Source organism: Saccostrea echinata, unplaced genomic scaffold (genome assembly GCF_033153115.1).
Source record: "Saccostrea echinata isolate AGI-Se365-2 ecotype Australia unplaced genomic scaffold, CSIRO_AGI_Sech_v1 ptg000030l, whole genome shotgun sequence".
In the NCBI taxonomy this organism is placed as follows: domain Eukaryota; kingdom Metazoa; phylum Mollusca; class Bivalvia; order Ostreida; family Ostreidae; genus Saccostrea; species Saccostrea echinata.
The window spans coordinates 30,907,304-30,925,543 of record NW_026889779.1 but is presented as its reverse complement, the minus strand read 5'-3'; the positions used below and the strand labels follow the sequence as shown (position 1 = coordinate 30,925,543).

The 18,240-nt window shown below is 33.0% G+C and overlaps 1 protein-coding gene across 1 annotated transcript in view; it reads left to right on the top strand.

Moving 5' to 3' along the window:
• LOC133197699 (pre-mRNA-splicing factor ATP-dependent RNA helicase PRP16-like) overlaps positions 1 to 17,937 on the top strand; it is a 49,546-nt gene extending 31,609 nt beyond the window's left edge. Inside the window, exons 20-25 of the mRNA XM_061333855.1 lie at positions 1,801 to 1,949; positions 2,222 to 2,276; positions 4,387 to 4,521; positions 4,894 to 5,019; positions 16,843 to 17,060; positions 17,585 to 17,937. Of these exons, the coding sequence (XP_061189839.1) occupies positions 1,801 to 1,949; positions 2,222 to 2,276; positions 4,387 to 4,521; positions 4,894 to 5,019; positions 16,843 to 17,060; positions 17,585 to 17,657 (756 nt within the window). The 3' untranslated portion in view covers positions 17,658 to 17,937. The remainder of the gene's footprint in view (positions 1 to 1,800; positions 1,950 to 2,221; positions 2,277 to 4,386; positions 4,522 to 4,893; positions 5,020 to 16,842; positions 17,061 to 17,584) is intronic.
• Positions 17,938 to 18,240: the final 303 nt, after the last annotated feature.

The following is an 18,240-nucleotide window of genomic DNA, read 5'->3' as shown; positions in this document are numbered from 1 at the left end:
ATAAACCAAACTAGCCATAAAGCATCATTCTGTGACAGAAATTCAATCTTGTGAAATTGAATGGTCAGGTCCTTGTTTAAGTGGTTAGTAAAAAATGGATAGGCTTACATAAAAAAAAAAGAAAAAAATTACCCAGCCAAAAATTGCAAAACTGATGTTAAAGCTTCCTTATATAGTAATGGTACAAGTTCATTCAAACCATAGCCCTTGGGACTTTGATGGGGCCATTAACAGGATCCAAAGTTTTATAAAATATAATAAAGAAATAGAATCACTTTATGCATAAAATGGCCCTGTCTGTTGACCAGTTGATTAGCACACCTTCTGTCTCATATCAAAAATTAATTAAAAAAAAAAAACTTGATGTTTTTCATTACCAATTAAAAAGTTCTTCTGAGCATGTGCATATTAAAAGAAAAGATTTGAAATACAATTTTTTTTTCTGCTTTTGGGTCATTTAAGAAAAAAGATAGTAAGGTGTTCATCATCCATCCGTCTGTCTGTCTGTACATCTGTCTGTAAACAATTTTTCAAAACGCTACTCCTCTTACAGTTTTGGTCTGATTTCAGTATGACTTGGCACACAAGTAGACTACACTAAGATACATATTTCTGTGTATTGGTTTTTGATTTTGATGAATGGTGTTGCCATGGTTTCTAAAAATAGAGATTTCTGGGAAATACTTTCAAAACCCTACTCCTCCTACAGTTTTGGTCTGATTTCAATATAACTTGACACACAAGTAGACTAGACTAAGATACATACTTCTGTATGTCAGTGTTTTGAATTTGATGAACAGTGTTGCCATGGTTACTAAAAATAGAAAATTTCTGTGAAAAACTTTTAAAATGCTACTCCTCCTACAGTTTTGGTCTGATTTCAGTGTAGCTTGGCACACAAATAGACTACACTAAGATACATAATTCTCTTTATCAGTTTTTGATTTTGATGAATGGTGTTGCTATGGTTACTAAAAATAGACATTTTCTTGAATTACTTTCAAAACGCTACTCCTACAGTTATTTAAGAAGTGAATTTAATTTTTTGAAGATTCATGAGGACATGAACTACAACGCTTCACGCCGACATTATAATTTCATGAAGTGCATTAGCGCTTCATGATAAATATGCTGGCATGAAGCATTGTAGTTCATGCACCTCATGAATCTACAAAAATTAAATTCATTTCTTATATTTACATTATTTATCTGCTGAGTTGCCACAAACTATACCATTCAACTGTCATTTTTAAAGCAAAACAGTTTGCACTATAGTTTTGACGTCAAGTACGGTATTATGACATAACAGTTGAGATATTCATGCTCATTCATGGTAGTTCAGGAGAAAATGAACAGTACTGTTTTCTATTTTGTAAAGAATGATAGGAGAAATTTATTGGAAATGTAAATTTGGTCTGATTTCAATATAACTTGGTACACAAGTAGACTACACTGAGATACATAATTGTGTTTATTGTTCTTTGAATTTGTTGAATGATGTTGCCATGGTTACTAAAATCGAAACTTCAATTCTTTTAAAAAACTACTCCTCTTACAGTTTAGTCTGATTGCATAAATCTTGCAACAAAAAGAGATTAAACCAAGGATCATTATTCTATTTATTGTTGTTGCAAAGTTTCAAGTCCAAGTGCTACTTTTATCTTCCTTTGTAATAATTAAGTACAAACCAGTAGAGCTACAGTCTCATCAGAGACTTCTGGTTATATCAAATAAGGGGTCAAATTCAGTTGATATGATATCTTGTCATTTGTCAACAATAGCATTATTTTTTTTCTCTAGATCATTGTGTCCATGTTGTCAGTGCCTGCCATTTTCTACCGACCCAAAGGACGCGAGGAAGACTCAGACAATGCCAGGGAAAAGTTTCAGGTGCCAGAGAGTGACCATCTGACCTTCTTAAATGTTTATCAACAGTGGAAAAGAAATGGGTAGATTTTATATCTCAAATTAGTAGAGAAAAACCACTAAAATATTCAAAGGTTGGAAGGTACAATTTGAGATTCTTAAATTTGTTTCAACAGAAGAAAAGAAAACGGATTATCTTTTGTATCTCAAATATTAACAAAACATTCTGGAAAATGAATACTTGGGTTGTAAATTAACTTTGAGAGGTCTATTCAGCTTTGAAATTTATTTGTTTATTTTTAAATGTCAATTTGATATATACATGTACATATTGGATTTTTTTCCTTTTATTTAGGTACTCGGCCACTTGGTGCAATGAACACTTCATTCATATCAAGGCTATGAGAAAGGTGACTTTTAGATGAAAGGTTTTCTTAAACATCCATGCTAATTGAAAAACTCAGTGTCTGCAGTAATGTTCATTTCTTGTTGGAGATACTTTTGGCTCTTAGAAATAACTCCATTTAGTTTGCAATGCTGAAGATAAAAATCTGGGGGTTTTGATATATTTTTTTCCTTTTAATTTTTAATGATAGGATTGAAAAAAAAAATTGCAAAAAAGTAAGACATTACCATTTAATCAAAGATAGGAATACCAAAGCATAAGATCAATGGAGAGTTGGAGATCTTGCACTTAAAATGTACCAGTGGGGCACATTAAACTCTTGTAAAGTTAGATGGCTTCAATGAAAAGTGCTTTCATCAAAAATAAAATTTGCATAAAAAAATATTTATTCAAGAACCAAAAAAACTGTGTCATCACTACCTTTTAGAGTTGAAGAACTTACCTTGATACCTTAATGTTTTTTTCTAAAAGCTTTGGTGAAATTGAGAGCAGGATTTTTTAATTTAAATTCAATCTAGTCTGGTGATGTCGACACTACAAAATTTATTCATTAATTGAATTTCCTTATCTTTTTTTTTTTTTACCTGATTATGGAATATTAATTACTTTGAGAGAAAGACACCCAAGACATTCTGAACAAATCTTGCATTCATTGTGTGCTCATCAATTGCTCACTGTTCACTTCGCACTCACATTTGCGTGATGTTCACACTCTGTGTTTGCTCATCATTCACCGTTCCCTAACTGTTTGCCAATTTGCGTTCACACACCATTTACTCTGCATTCATGTTCACTCACAATTTTCTCATTGTTCGCTCACCATTTAATAGGAAAAGTAGAATATTTCAGGGACTATAACTATGCATGAAATAAAAGTTTAAAAGAGTAGAATTCTGTCTGTCACCAATCATGTTCAAGAACATACCTTGGTACATTAAATTTTATAAAGCATTGATGAAATCAAGAGCATGATTTTATATACAAAACTATAGATAATGTGTTCATAATGCATCATTTATTGCTCTAAAATTTTCGATTCTTCTTATTAATAATTATAAAACATAATTTATTCTGTCTTGTTTGGAACCTTGTTTATTGACTATGGTAATTATAAGTTAATCAGAATTATTGCTAAAGGTGAGACTGGATTCTGGACAATTCTTTTAAAGTTATTGCTGATAAAAAGTCTGCTTTACAGAAAGTACATGTATATCTATAAATTATGAAATTAAAAAGCAGGCAATATCAGATAAGGGGGTGTGTCTCTCAATAAAATTAATTTAAAGTGCACATCTTGTACGATGTTTTGAATTAGTACTCTTATGGACTGGGTTGCTGTACTTCATTCTCATTCAACTGAGCATAAATCATATCAAATTTCTCATAAAAATAGTAAATAAATTCTGTCAGAGAATAATAAAGTAACTTTGCATTTGTAATGCAAATGTAAAAAAAATTCCACAGGCCAGCATAATCCATTGTCTCAAGCCACAGATTTTGTGTCCATTCTATTAAATATTTCCACAAACTAGAATGGACACAAAACCCTTGGCTTGCAACAATGGGTCAAAATTGTTGCCAGGCAAATTGATTCAAAGTACCAGGTATATGTATTTTTCTTTAAGTCTTATTGTCCCACTAAATTTTTCCCCCCATTTTTTGTCAGATTTCTTTACAATTTTCATATATTTCTGAATTTCAAAAATGTATGTTTTGTAAGCCAACTGTTGGGTAATTGTTTTGATATTCTGGTGTGAAATGCAAAACTTATCAATGGGGAATGTCAAGAAGGGAGGATTGAGATAAAATACTTATTTTAAATGAATGTGAGAGCATCATTAAAAAAGTTTAATGTGTATTGTTAAATAGGTGGCAATTTTAGAGTAATTTATGATTAATATTTACCAAGTAAAGAGAATTTGGTGGTAATTTGTGATTAATATTTACTAGGGAAGAGAATTTTGGGATAATTTGTGATTACTATTTACCAGGTAAGAGAATTTTGGAATAATTTGTGATTACTATTTACTAGGGAAGAGAATTTGGGGGTAATTTGTGATTAATATTTACTAGGGAAGAGAATTTTGGGGTAATTTGTGATTACTATTTACCAGGTAAGAGAGGTTAGACAACAGCTGAAGGAAATAATGGACCAACAGAAAATGGAGCTAGTCTCGTGTGGAAATGAGTGGGACGTCATCCGCAAGTGTATATGTTCCGCATATTTCCATCAAGCTGCTCGACTCAAGGTACAAAATCATAGGAATCAGCATATGTACATTTTTAGTTTAAATGTGTTGAAAATATTGGTATTGATTACTATGAAAGGTCCAGAATATTAGGGATTTTCTGTATTTATTTACTTTAAAGCAAGTACAAAAATCCTCTTAAATAGAAACCAATGCTTTGGTTTTTTTTAATGAAAAAAAAACTGATTGATACATTAACAATTTGAAATAGCTTCTTATATTTACAAAATATACAAAATTTCAAGTGTACTTCAAAGAATTGAAGAAAAGGTCTAATTTTGTTTGTAATAAATTAACATAGATATATAAATTGATAACAGTGAAATGTATGAAATGTTTTCCTTCGTAATACTTGTTGTTTGTACATTACAGGGAATTGGGGAGTATGTTAATGTGCGCACAGGAATGCCCTGTCATCTTCACCCCACCAGCTCACTGTATGGAATGGGATATAACCCTGACTATATTGTGTACCATGAACTTATCATGACCGTCAAGGCAAGTACATACAGTCAAACCTTGTTACATCAAACTCGATTGGACCAATATATCTGAGGATATGAGATATAGAGTACATATTAATAGGTGGGTGGGACTTCCACCTCACTTCAACATATACATGATATTCAAGAAGTCGAAGTTCAAGATACTGATGTTTAACTGTATATCTATACAGACAGATTATCAGAAATGTAGAATTTTATAGGTAGTTACATACAGGGCTGATTAAAAAGCTTTCCGTATTTTAGAAACATTGATATGTACCTCAATTACCAATTTGTTTCTGTTTCAAAATTAAAAGGATAAAGATTTTAGATGTTGATATATTCAGTGGTTGGTTTGGGAAACAAATTTTGCAGTAGACACTTCTTTGCAGTAGTTGATCCAATTACATTTCTTAATTAAGAATTTTATCCATATCAGTAGTGCAGAAAAGAAAGGGCTTCATTCAAGGTTTCTAAGTGATGAATTCAGTTGATTTCTGAAGTTACTTTGAGTATTTCATGATTATATCTCTACAAACAGGAGGATCATACTGGTTTTTGGTATGTTTGTCTGTCAGTCTTTCTCTGGGACCTTGACATAATGTTTTGAAACCTTGATTTGAAAAATAAGTTACCAGTTAACCATAATATTTTATTTTGTAATTTGATAATGTTAAAATAGGAAACAAATAGTTCAAATGCTGTCTGTGATGTGTGTAACAACCAAAAATTTCTGGCTTCTGGTGTAATGATTAATTAAGAGTATAATTATGTGTTGCTTTGATTTTACAGGAAACATTGCTCTATTTCATATATAGATTATTTTTAAGTCAGTGTCCGATAGTTTCAAATAGTTTGTGACTTATCAGACATGTCAGAAAAGCCATAACTCTATACAGAAGTTTCCTTAATCATGTTAATATAATAGATAAACTAAATATCAACTTATATCATACATACATATTATATAAATAGTGCACGTTTTTGAGGGTAACAGTTGAAATTGACACCCCAAGGAAAACCATTGTCAACCGACGCGTCAGCGGAGGTTGACAATGGTTTTCCGAGGGGTGTCAATTTCAACTGTTACCCTCAAAAACGTGCACTATTTATTTTATTATACTGAATGTCTTATTGATTTCAGATGTCATAAAAAAATTCGGAGATCGTCGTTAAGTTCACGCTTAGAAAGCTTTCAAACTCCCCGCTTCTATTTTTCTCAATAAGAAAGCTTCGGAAAAGATTTACCAACCTCTTTATTGTTTGTTTGCTACTCAAAAAGTCCTTTATCATCTAAAGTTTGCACTCGCAAGGATGTTTCGTCTGTCGTTTGTTGTTTTCAAGTAAGCTACATCGGACGCAAGCTTTTATTGACGTCGTTTATTCGGCTTCTTTCAAACGCACAACCGACGTTTTGAGAATTCTACGGTGAACCGTACGCGCATGATTTGAACGCATGTGATATTTTCGTAATATTACCCGTTGTCAAGTGTGTTGCTACCACTGAGGGTAACATTACGGATTGTTAAATGCGTCTAAACCAATCAGATTTTAGTATTTAACATGAAAGTACAGGTAACTCTTGATGGCTCGAACTTCGATCTCTCGAAGTTCTTGATCGCTCGAAGTGAGTCTCCGGTCCCGAATTTTTCCACTATGTAACTAAGTAAATTTACTCTTGATTTCTCGAACTCTTGATCTCTCGAAACCCTTGATCCCTCGAAGTCAAAATGCAGTCCCGCTATGCATATTCTATTAGAATTTACCCTCGATACCTCGAAGTGGCTATGTGTAAGTAGCGGGCATTTAAATTGCCCCAGGCAGAAGACGCGGGTCTCGAGGAACAGGATGTTTATTCAGGTGATACTTATGCTGCAAGGTGATAATTGATTTATAATGAATCATATTTTGCCTATATGCTATTAAAATAATTATCATCGACTGTCTTACGATAATTTAGAGACGCAGTGTCTTTGAAAAGTGGTAATTTATTAAAAGACAAAACACTAATTTAATTTTTATTTCGAGTCAGTGTCGAAGTTAAACGAAATATGAAAAAAACATAAACAGCCTCAATGTCAATATGACGACTAGTATTGGACAAATACTTACAGAACTGCGTTCAATGATCATGTTTGGAATAGTCAATGCTATGTACGACGCTGTAAAATGTCGTTTTCATGTAACGAATGCGTAGTATGATGTCCGTATTACAAAGAATAAATAAATATACATGATATGACGATATACATTTTTTTGCTTTACTCAGTTTAATGAAATATTCATCTGAAATACGAAAAACTATCGTTGTTTTATAAAAACCACGTGTAAAAGGTTAGCACTGCATGAAAATCATTACATCCGGTAAGAGTAATTTTAAAACCTGCAACAAACTCGGAAAATTCCGGACTCTTGAAAACTCGAACTCTTGATCTCTCGAAGTTTTTCCTCGGTCCCGCGGACTTCGAGGTTTCGAGAGTTACCTGTATAATAAATATATATATATACACATATGTATATTGACTTATACACATCCGATCATTATTGAGTGGTACCCATTGTGAAATTAAGTGATACCAGTAATAATTTCATTGCATGTATTTAGGAATCTACAGTATTTGTTTTCTCTGTCATTATTTGGGTTTGAGCCCCTTGGTATGTATTTATTTTCTCTGTCATTATTAGCTCACCTGAGCTGAAAGCTCAAGTCACATTTTGTCTGGCGTCCGTCTGTCTGTCAGTCCGCATGTCCGTCTGTAAACTTTTCACATTTTTGACTTCTTCTCAAGAACCACTGGGCCAATTTTGACCAAACTTGCCACAAAGCATCCTTGGGTGAAGGGGATTCAAGATCACACAAATGAAGGGTCACATCCTCTTTCAAAGGGTGATAATTAAGAATTGGTGAAAATTTGGTGTCATCTTTTAAAAATCTTTTTCTCAAGAACCGTTGATTCAAATTTTGATTCAAAAAAAGTGTAGATTCAAATTTTTCAATTTATGACCCCCGGGGGAAGGATGGGGCCACAATGGGGGATCAAAGTTTTACATAGGAATATTTAGGGGAATCACTTTTAAAAATACTCTTCTCAACAACAACAAAGCCATGATTAGTTATATTGATATGGAAGCATCCTCAGATAGTGCAGATTCAAGTTTGTCCAAATCATGACCCCTGGTGGTAGGGTAGGGCCACAATAGGGGGATGAAAGTTTTACATAGGAATATGTAGGAAAAATCTTTAAAAGTCTACAAAGCCTCAATCAATCATATTGATTTGGAATCATCCTCAGATAATATAGATTCAAGTTTGTTTAACGTAGGTCGCGGGTTTGCTGACGTCGTTAAAACTGGGTACGCAATTTATATGATTTGGACGACTTTCTTGTGCACATTTGATTATGACGTCACAATGAAAAAGAAATCTGCGATGATTTTTGTTTTATTAAATTCTTCAGTATATCATTATTTAGCTATAACTTTTCTTGGAATTGGTAGTTTAGTGTTATTTTATTTAAGCAACAACTTATCACAAATAATGAAGGTTTTTTACGATTTGTATAGTCGATACAATACTTATATAGAACTTTTGTTAGAATTGGTAATTTAGTGAAGAAGGCTTATTACGATTCGAATGATCGACACTGCAGATATTAAAAAAAAGTTTAATTATTTGTTATCAATCGCATCTTCTTGGGCCTTTCCTGCAAACTTGGAAAAACAAGTGTTTTTCGGCTTGTCGGAAAGGCCCGAGAAATTGCGATTGATTTGTTTTCACTTGGTATCGTGAAATGATATGGACACAAGGTTCAACTGACCTTTTTTCCTTTTTTCCTTTGATCGTATTTGAATTATCAGTTTGTTTTATTAAGAAAGAAGCCATTATTTTAAAAAAAATCGCAAATACACCTGTTACATCAAAAGATTAAGGTTTATTTTTTTAACAGGATTTTTTCTAAAATATATAGATGTACACGTTTATCATAAATTAAATACTGCTAAGGTACGATTAAAAATTAAGACAATTTTTTATAGCAACACTGACATTCTGTTAGGGGACAACTATTTGATTCTGAGGGAGAGGAGGGGGGGGGGGGGGTGGTGGTGGCAAATTTAACCAAGTCTGATTGTGTATTTTCATGTCGGTGAAGGACAGATTATTTATTTCCAAAAAACGAGGACAGATTATTTATTTCTTCTTCTCTGAAAAAAGTCAAGCAAAAAAAAGAAAGAAAGAAAAACATCAAATTGAAAACTCCCATTTGGGGAGGGGGGTGCTAGAACTAGTCTTGGACAGATTATTTATTTTCTTGCCCTGTCGAGGACAAATTATTTATTTTCAACATTTTCGAGGACAGATTATTTATTTCCAAAATCTGTAAGCCGCCTCCCATGAAATGATCGTCCCCTAAGCAACATATTGCAATGCTGTTACCTAAAGATTTTATTCGCTACTTTGCTTTCCATGTCAAACAAGTAGAATTAATGTTCTAAAAAAACTGGCTATTGATTACGTCAGATAAAATTAATATTTAAATCCTCGTCCCATTTACCCCTCTGAAAATGTGGTATGTAAAAATATATATTTTGTTTAAATATATCCTGAAAATAATTTGTATTTAGCCGGGACGATATTTGGCAGAAATTCGTAGATTTGAGCGCTTTGCTGAATTGTCTAAATAAAAAAAATTTATATACTTGAATTACTTGAATTAAAGGATACCGTTTTCCGCCAGCACGCTTGAAAAGAAAAATACATAGCCAAATGTAAGGATACATCTAATCTACGAAAAAAAGCAAAACAAAACAAACACAAAAGAAACGGTAAGAAAACAACACATAAAGAAAGTAAATTGGAAGAAAGAAACTAAAGGACTGATTGTTGTTTTACGTCCTTTGCGAGAATTTTTACTAATATAAGACGTACAAAAAACCTTAATCTGAAGAGAAACATGTCTAATAATCATTTCATTGATATTGAATTATTATGATACGATTCACTTGAAAGCAGATAGACGTGAATTTTTTTTTAATAAAAATTATTTTATCTTATTTTTCTGCACTGAATACCGGATAGATATTCACGACGTCAAGCATGACGTCGCGATATTTTATGACGTCGTTCTTAAAAATGTTACATTTTGCGATATAAAAACAATTATCCACATTTAAATTACGCGAAAACTAACCCGAAGACATATTAATTTTTTCACATTGATTTATTTCAAATCAATTCTTTGTTAAAATACCAAAGGGAAAACAATTTCGTCTGCACCATTTAAAAGTTATTGATATTTTTTGAAACGAAATCTTGCCTCAAAACGAGCCGAAAACGACGTTTTTTCTTATATAATTCAATAGAATAACGCCGAAAATGTAACGACAACAATGGCATGTTTGGGATTTAATTACACAAAAACGATGCAGACGAATTTTATAAAATTTTCAGAAAATGTAAGACGAAGGTAGAGGATTCATATAACTAATTTTCATGATATGTTTTTTTTAAATGGCCTGCAAACCCGCGACCTACGTTAAGTCATGACCCCAGGGGGTAAGTTGTGACCACAATAGGGGGTGAAAGTTTTACATAGGAATATATATGTAGGAAAAATCTTTGAAAATCTTCTTCTCAAGAACAACAAAGCCACCATTAGGCATATTTATATGGAAGCATCCCCAAGTATTGTAGATTTTCAAGTTTGTTCAAGTCATCTTCCAGTAGTAGGGTGTAGCCAAACAGGGGATCAAAGTTTTACATATGAATATATATAGGGAAAAAAAACTTTAAAAATCTTCTTCTCATAAACAACAAGGCCATGATCAGTCATATTGACATGGAAGCATCCCCAGGTAGTGTAGATTCAAGTTTGTTCACCCCCCCCACCCCCTCCCAAGGGTAGGGTGGCAGACATCATTAAAATTCTGTTTTCAATAACAGCAAAGCTATGATTAGTCATATGAATATGGAAGTATCCTCAGATAGTGTAGATTCAGTTCCATTCAAAACATGAGCCCTGGGGGTAGGGTGTGGCTAGAACAGGCAATCAAAGCTTAACTTATGATTATGTAGCAGAAGAAATCTGCTGATGAAGAACAGCAGGACCATATCAACTCAGGTGAGTTGTGGCCCATGGGCCTTTTGTTTGGATTGTATGGAGATTGAGCCCCATGTAATAATGACTGGAACTTTTGTGCCTTTAGAGTGGCTATTTTCCACATTCTAATGATTTATGAAGCCCAGTATTTCTATTTGTTGTTGACAATAAATTTTTTGGGGAAATAGAACTAGCAAAGGTGGAGCTAAAACGGAGCACCATAAAACTCTGTTATAACAAAGTCCAAGGTACCTGTGAATTCACTTTGCTGTATCTCTATAAAAAAAATTCCTTTTAAGTTTATATTGTAATATTTACATTTGCAAATGCTTTCCTTTATAAAACACTATTGAAAGCAATGTGTATCTATATCCGTATAAACATGGGTTCTTCAGGTCAGAAATGTTTGACATAATTTCTCAGTGATGTCATAAAGGGTTGACATGCAATCAATGGATTAAACACGTGCTGTTGAGTTTGAAAAAATAAAACATTTCACACATTAAAGATTATAATCAGGCAATTATAAGATATAAGTCACAAATGTAAATGTAAGTAATAAATTATCATTTTAAAACATCTATTGAGATATAAATATAGGTTGGTATGAGATCAAATTTACCATAAAGCCCAAAGGGCTTTATGGAATTTGATCTTGTGACCAATCAGTTTTTTTATCCCGATAGATGTTTAAAAATGATACCTTATTTCTTAAATGAATTCACAATATATATGTTTTACTTCAAGTATAACTACTGAATATGTTCAGGGGAAATATTTTAAAATACAAAACTTACATTGAGGTACTTAGTTTTGTAATGAATTTTCAAATATGAATACTTATGAAAAAATAATGTCAGTTCACTATACATATATGGGATTTTGAGACCTTGAAAAGATTTAAATTTAATTATTTTTAACCATTAATGATTAGTCAGATTAGGTCACAGCAGTGTTACAGAATGATATGTTAAGGAAAATATTTATTAACCTTTTTCTCTAAAATCACAGGGCACAGTAAATCACAGTGATTAGTAAATGTTCTAAAGTAGTGTGATTCAACATTGTTCAAATTATGAACCCTGGGTAGGGTGGACCATTAATATGGGATCAAAGTTCTAATATATAGGAAAAATCTGACTCTATTGCAGAGCAACAATGAAGATATTGATACAGCGCTGTATCTATCATTCCTATATTGTGTGGATTTGAGTTTGGTAAAGTCATGTTGAGTTAAATAGGGGATCAAAATTTTACATGGGAATATACATGACCAAAAATAATCTTTTAAAAAAACAGGATGGTAGAAACTCATGTGAGCATTGTGGCCCATGAGCCTCTTGTTAATCATTATATTTATTTAAAGACACATCCATCAATTACTGTTGACCATGGGTACAGTTTAGGAAAAGGTTGGGGATGGGTCCAAAAAAAAAAAAAAACTACTACCAGTAGTTTCCATATATCCAGCATTTTTTTTTTCAATGTAAGTAAATGAATATAATATATCAATGAAGTGCAATATACATAGTGAAAGTTATGTATATGTTCCTTTCTTAGAAATTTTAAAAAAATGCATTTGATACAAGTATTAACTAAATTAATTATTAAATTAATATCTATCTAGATGCATCAGCATTCATCTTGTATATACATGCAGATAAATCTCATGCTTGCTGCACATGCATGGAAAACTTACCTTAGTAAATGTGGTGTTAAGGTCAACTCTAGTTCAAGAGAAATGGAACCTGTTTGCTCAAAACCATATGGTGTACTGACACAATACCCTCACTCATGCAAACAAAATACATTGGTCACTTATGTACAAGTGCTGATCAGCACATTTGTAGTGCCAGACGGCCAGCAAAGATGCAAACCTACATCTATTTATAGTAACAGGTGCCCCATATCACATTGCACATTTTTATCCACAGTATAAAGTGACCACACTTCTAACATATGTTGCCTTTTTGGACAGTTCTACCCTGAAGAAAAAATATATGCACAAATACTAAACATATATATTTTTACATAATATCCATTATGTAACTCTATAAAAATTAGTGAACTACAGTTTCAATCAAATCCTTTGATCCGCTCACCAGTGATCACTACACAGACTCTATGTAGCAACAGTTGGTGAACAGATCAAAGGATCTAATTCTAATCAGATTGTCGACATTGTTCATTTTCTTTCCAGCTTGTCATTGCTATTTCTTACCTCATAAAAGGTCTTCTGATAAACGGAGGAACTGGAGAACAATGGAAATTGTAGTCTTACATATAAGCACACAATAACTGATATATTATAGTACATTATATATATATTCATGGAAGTGGTATTACTGAAAATAATATGACACAGTTATGAACATTTGAACTGTTCAAATCCCTCATTTACACAGTAAACATGAGTCAGTTTGCATGACAGTGAAAGTACTTCAAAGTGGAAGGAAATCACCATTGATACATTTCTTTTAATGTTAAATGTTTATTTCAGATAAACACTGTCCAAACAATAATCCCTTCACCCAATTTTAATAATTCTATTCATGAATTGCAACAGGTGCACTACTAAGGAATACTAAAGGGGAAACATTCTAGTGTAGGTTAACCTATATCAGACAATTTATATATTATAATATTCAATCATGTCATTCTGATAGGGAGCTGAGCTAGGTAGATTCCTAGGATTTCAAGAGTGAATTGGCATAGAGAGATAACTTCGAAAAATTTTCCTGTTACAAAGTTAGTTGAAAGGGAGGGTAACCAAACTTTTTCTTGAGCAGGATGCCTTAAAGAACATCTTGATCAAAATATCACTGAAAATGAGCCTCAATTTAATAAAAATTTGTTTCTGATATATCTTTTAGTTAATTACATCAAAATAAACTTTCACCTTTGAGGAACATTTATAAACTGGTAACATTGAATTAACTTGAAATGTTGTGTACCCTCTCTTGCAATTTTCTCCCCAATTTTCAAAATTTTCTATAAGCCTTAGACTTTTGTTCACCCAGAGAGGTTGTTTATCTTTGGGATGCTCACTAAAAGAGAGGAGGAGAGAGAGATTAAAAAAAGCAAAATTAAAATAATAGGTATTTTAATTAAGAACTGGAAAATGATAACTAGAGGCCCAAGGCCCTTGACAGTCACCTGAGTATAATACAACACTGTACAGAATCCAGAAATATAAAATAAAATAAACTGACAGTTGTTAATTAAGAGAAATTGGGTGAAGAGGGGTAACCAAAATAGAAAGTCTAGTAGTACTCAGTAGCAAATCAGAGAGTAGATCTATTGCTTGTCTGTACTTGCCAGTGCTAGTGCACTCCCATTTGTTTCTATCACCCATGCCTACTATTCAATAGTGCTTGAACAAAGATATTATTATCCATCACATCTCCTCTCCCACTGGCCTCCTCTCCTTGTCTTTAGATAACATATGTATTTTTTAGGGATGTCAAATCGGTCAATTTTTGATAATCGGTTACTCGGACGTTTTTCCGATCGAGTACCCAGGTACTCGGTACATGTAAAAATGTAAACACGTGTGTTAATTTTCTTGAGCTACGTTAAGCTCTGTCAAACCTCAAAGGCTGTTTTTTTTTCACGTTTATAAATGTATACATATAAACATCGAGTCCAATGGGATTGATTTTTTTGGTACTAAATTTATTTATCAAATAAACACAAAAGACACAATACATCAAAAATTACAAAATGGTTTACAGTTCTTGTCTAGGATCTATTTCATCAATGCAACAGGAGAACAATCTTTTACGCAGGTTTGTGATGAATAGACTAGCCAAAGGGACGGGACGGACGTTGTTGGAATCGCTAGTATAAGCTGGTTGTTTCCCTCGTATAAACTTACTTCACAAACTGACTTTCAACATTTTTTTGAATCCTGAATTATTTCTAAACATTTCTTCGCTTTTGAAGTGGGTAGCAGCATTTCTATGCATGTCAGATTTCGCTGCCAAATATTAACTAAATAATTTAAAAATGATTTGAAGACAATAGACCATACTTAATTGATGTTCACTGAAAGCAGTCATTGAAGCCATCCAAAAATTAAAGACCATAATAGGTCACTAATTACTGTATATACACAGCCACAGGCGATAAAGGGTGAATTACAGGTGTACATGACGACACGCTAACAACCGTATGCAGTTTTAAGGGGTTTTTTTTGATAATTTTTTTACAAAAATATGTACTTTGAAATAAGAAAAAATACACTTCCAAGTAACCGAATACCATTTTTAGTATTCGATACTCAGACGTTCGATCGAGTACCCGGTTAACCAGGTACTCGTTGACATCCCTAGTATTTTTGTATCAATTTTATTCTTTTATTATTCACAAATCTATCTGACCATTAAAAAAAAAATGAAAATACTTATTATGCCCCCATAATCAAAGATTTTGAGGGCATGTAGCTTTCAGTCTTCTGTATGCAAAAAAAAATTAACCTTTTCCATAACTTTTGATTGGTTGAAGCTTGGGCTTTCATATTTCACATGTAATTTCTGTGAGGTTGGTGCAAGGCTTTCATTTGTATATTCCTTCTTTGGGTACCAACATTTTTGACCTTTTGACCTTGGAGTTTGGCTTGCAATTGAGAAACTTTAATATTGTCATATGGGGGCATCAATGTTTCAAAAATACATCTTTTGTATTATAAATTACAAATTTTTGTTCTTAGAACAAGGTTACTCAAGTTCAAAATCAGTGAAAATTTTAATTTGAACGTAAATAACATATATCATGTTTATCTACACTCAGTCTTGTATTTTTATTTTTTAGCTCAGATACGCCATATATAGCTTAAAGAATTTGTGCATTTTCACTATATGATCAATAGAGCCCCACTCTAACACCAAAATTCCTGACCCTGGGGTCATAAATTTCACATTTAGGAAGAGACCCCATTGCCATCATAACAATCTCTTAGGAGCAGAGAGGATTTTCAAAGAGATAATGCATTTTTGATGTATAATCAATAGAGCCCCATCCTAACACTAGAACCCTGACCCTGGGGCCATGAATTTTACAATTTTAAAAATGACATCCTTGCTCATCATAACCATGCATTTAGTTTATCAGAGGTCTGTTCAACAGCGCAAACGTTCGCAAGCACTCACCAAACTTTTTTATACCTCCAACAGAAATGTTCGCGAGTGCTCAAGCTGTTGAACAGGCCTCTGCTAAATATACAGGAGGAAAGAAGAGGCTTTTTAAAGAATTTATGCATTTTCACTAATTGATCAATAGAGCCCACCCTACATTTAATTACCAAACTCCAGAACCCCTGACCTTGGGGCCATGAATTTCACAATTTTGGTAGAGGGCTGAATGCTTATTACAATCATGCCAGCAGTTTGATTGCTGGATGTCCAAAAGTGAAGATTTAAGATAAAATTTTAAAGATTGCATTAATTTTGATTGTTTTAACCCCACTCCTCAGGCCCAAGGGGGTGGGAACCATGAAATTCATAATTTTTGTTCCCCTTTACCCATAGATGCTATGTGCCAAAATTGGCTGAAATTGGTTCAGCTGCTCTGGAGAAGTTGAAAATGTTCAAATTTTAACACATGATGCATGACCACCGACGAAAACAGCAATGGGTCACCTGAGTAACTCAGGCTACCTAAAAATATGATGTATCTACTGATATGTATATCTGTAGTGTATCATACATGATTTTCAATTTTTGATACCATCTTTACAGGAGTACATGCAGTGTGTGACCGCTGTAGATGGACACTGGTTAGCAGAACTTGGTCCCATGTTCTACTCTATTAAAGACTCTACCAAGTCTCGTCAGGAGAGGAAGAAGATTGCGGAACAAGAAATGAGTGCCATGGAGGACGAAATGAAGAGAGCGACAGATCTGATAAAGGCACGGAAAGAGGAGCAGGAGAAGAAAGAAGCAGCATACGTCAAAAGGTATACTTAATCGACAGCCTGTCTTCCTTCTTAAAAACTGCTTTCAATACTTCTCAGATATTATTACCTCAGACATACAGGTAGTTTGGATGTCATAGTAAATTATAATGTGATTATAGTCATTCATGTATATGCTCAGACAGGGTGACAAAATTCTGTTATTGTAGTTCTTGTAAAAAAGAGAAGTCACAGACATGATCAGGAATGTACCCGTAACATATTTTAAATATTTTGTACTGTACATCCATTGGTAGAAATGACCATTTTCACAGATACTACTCAAGAAAATGGATTTTGTCTTTATATTCCATAATCATAGAGCTGTGGTTTCAGACACATTCCCTGTAATTTCTGCATTTTGTTATTATTTGCAGCACATAGAATTATCTCCCTTACAATGACTCTGGTTTACTTGGTGGAAATCATCTGGGATACTGAAATCAATTAGTACTAGTCTATTTACAGATCTTCAGTATCTAAATCTGAACACATTTAACCATTGTCAAATTGATTTTTTTTTTCAGAAGAGAAATAGCTACCCCTGGTAGAAATGAGCCAAGTACCCCAAGGAGAACCCCAGCCAAGTTTGGAATATAGGTCACAAGGGGCTGGAAAATAGGACATGAAGGGTTATTCCGACAGTTACTATATCTAAGATGAAGCCTCCTTGATTCCATTGTGATATTTAGTGGACCATATCACCTGACAGCAGGATTCATTTTGATAACACAGGAAAGGCAACTCAATACAAATTGTGATCTGGAATCCACAATAAGCAGTCTATGTCTGTTCTCACAGATAAGATAATGAAAGATAATGAAAAAAAAACAACTGTTGGAACATTGAGTTTTATTATAGTATTTTGCACAAGTTCATTGTATCACATGTGATATTGATCAAGTCTGTCAATAAATAGTATATTAATGTGTGTTGATTATTTTACTTCTGGTTATATTTCATAAAGGTACCTGTCAGGACAGAAGTGTCATAAAGAAAACAATCTTAACATTTGGTGAAATATTATAGTATTCAGGAAGTTTTTTGACTGTTTCAAGTAAAAACACATGTACTTGTTTTGAATTGGTCACAGTGTGATTATATTTGCATATAGGTTTTTTAGGAATAATGTCACAAATAAGAATGTCATAAATGGATTCAATGAATCTATAACCAATATGCA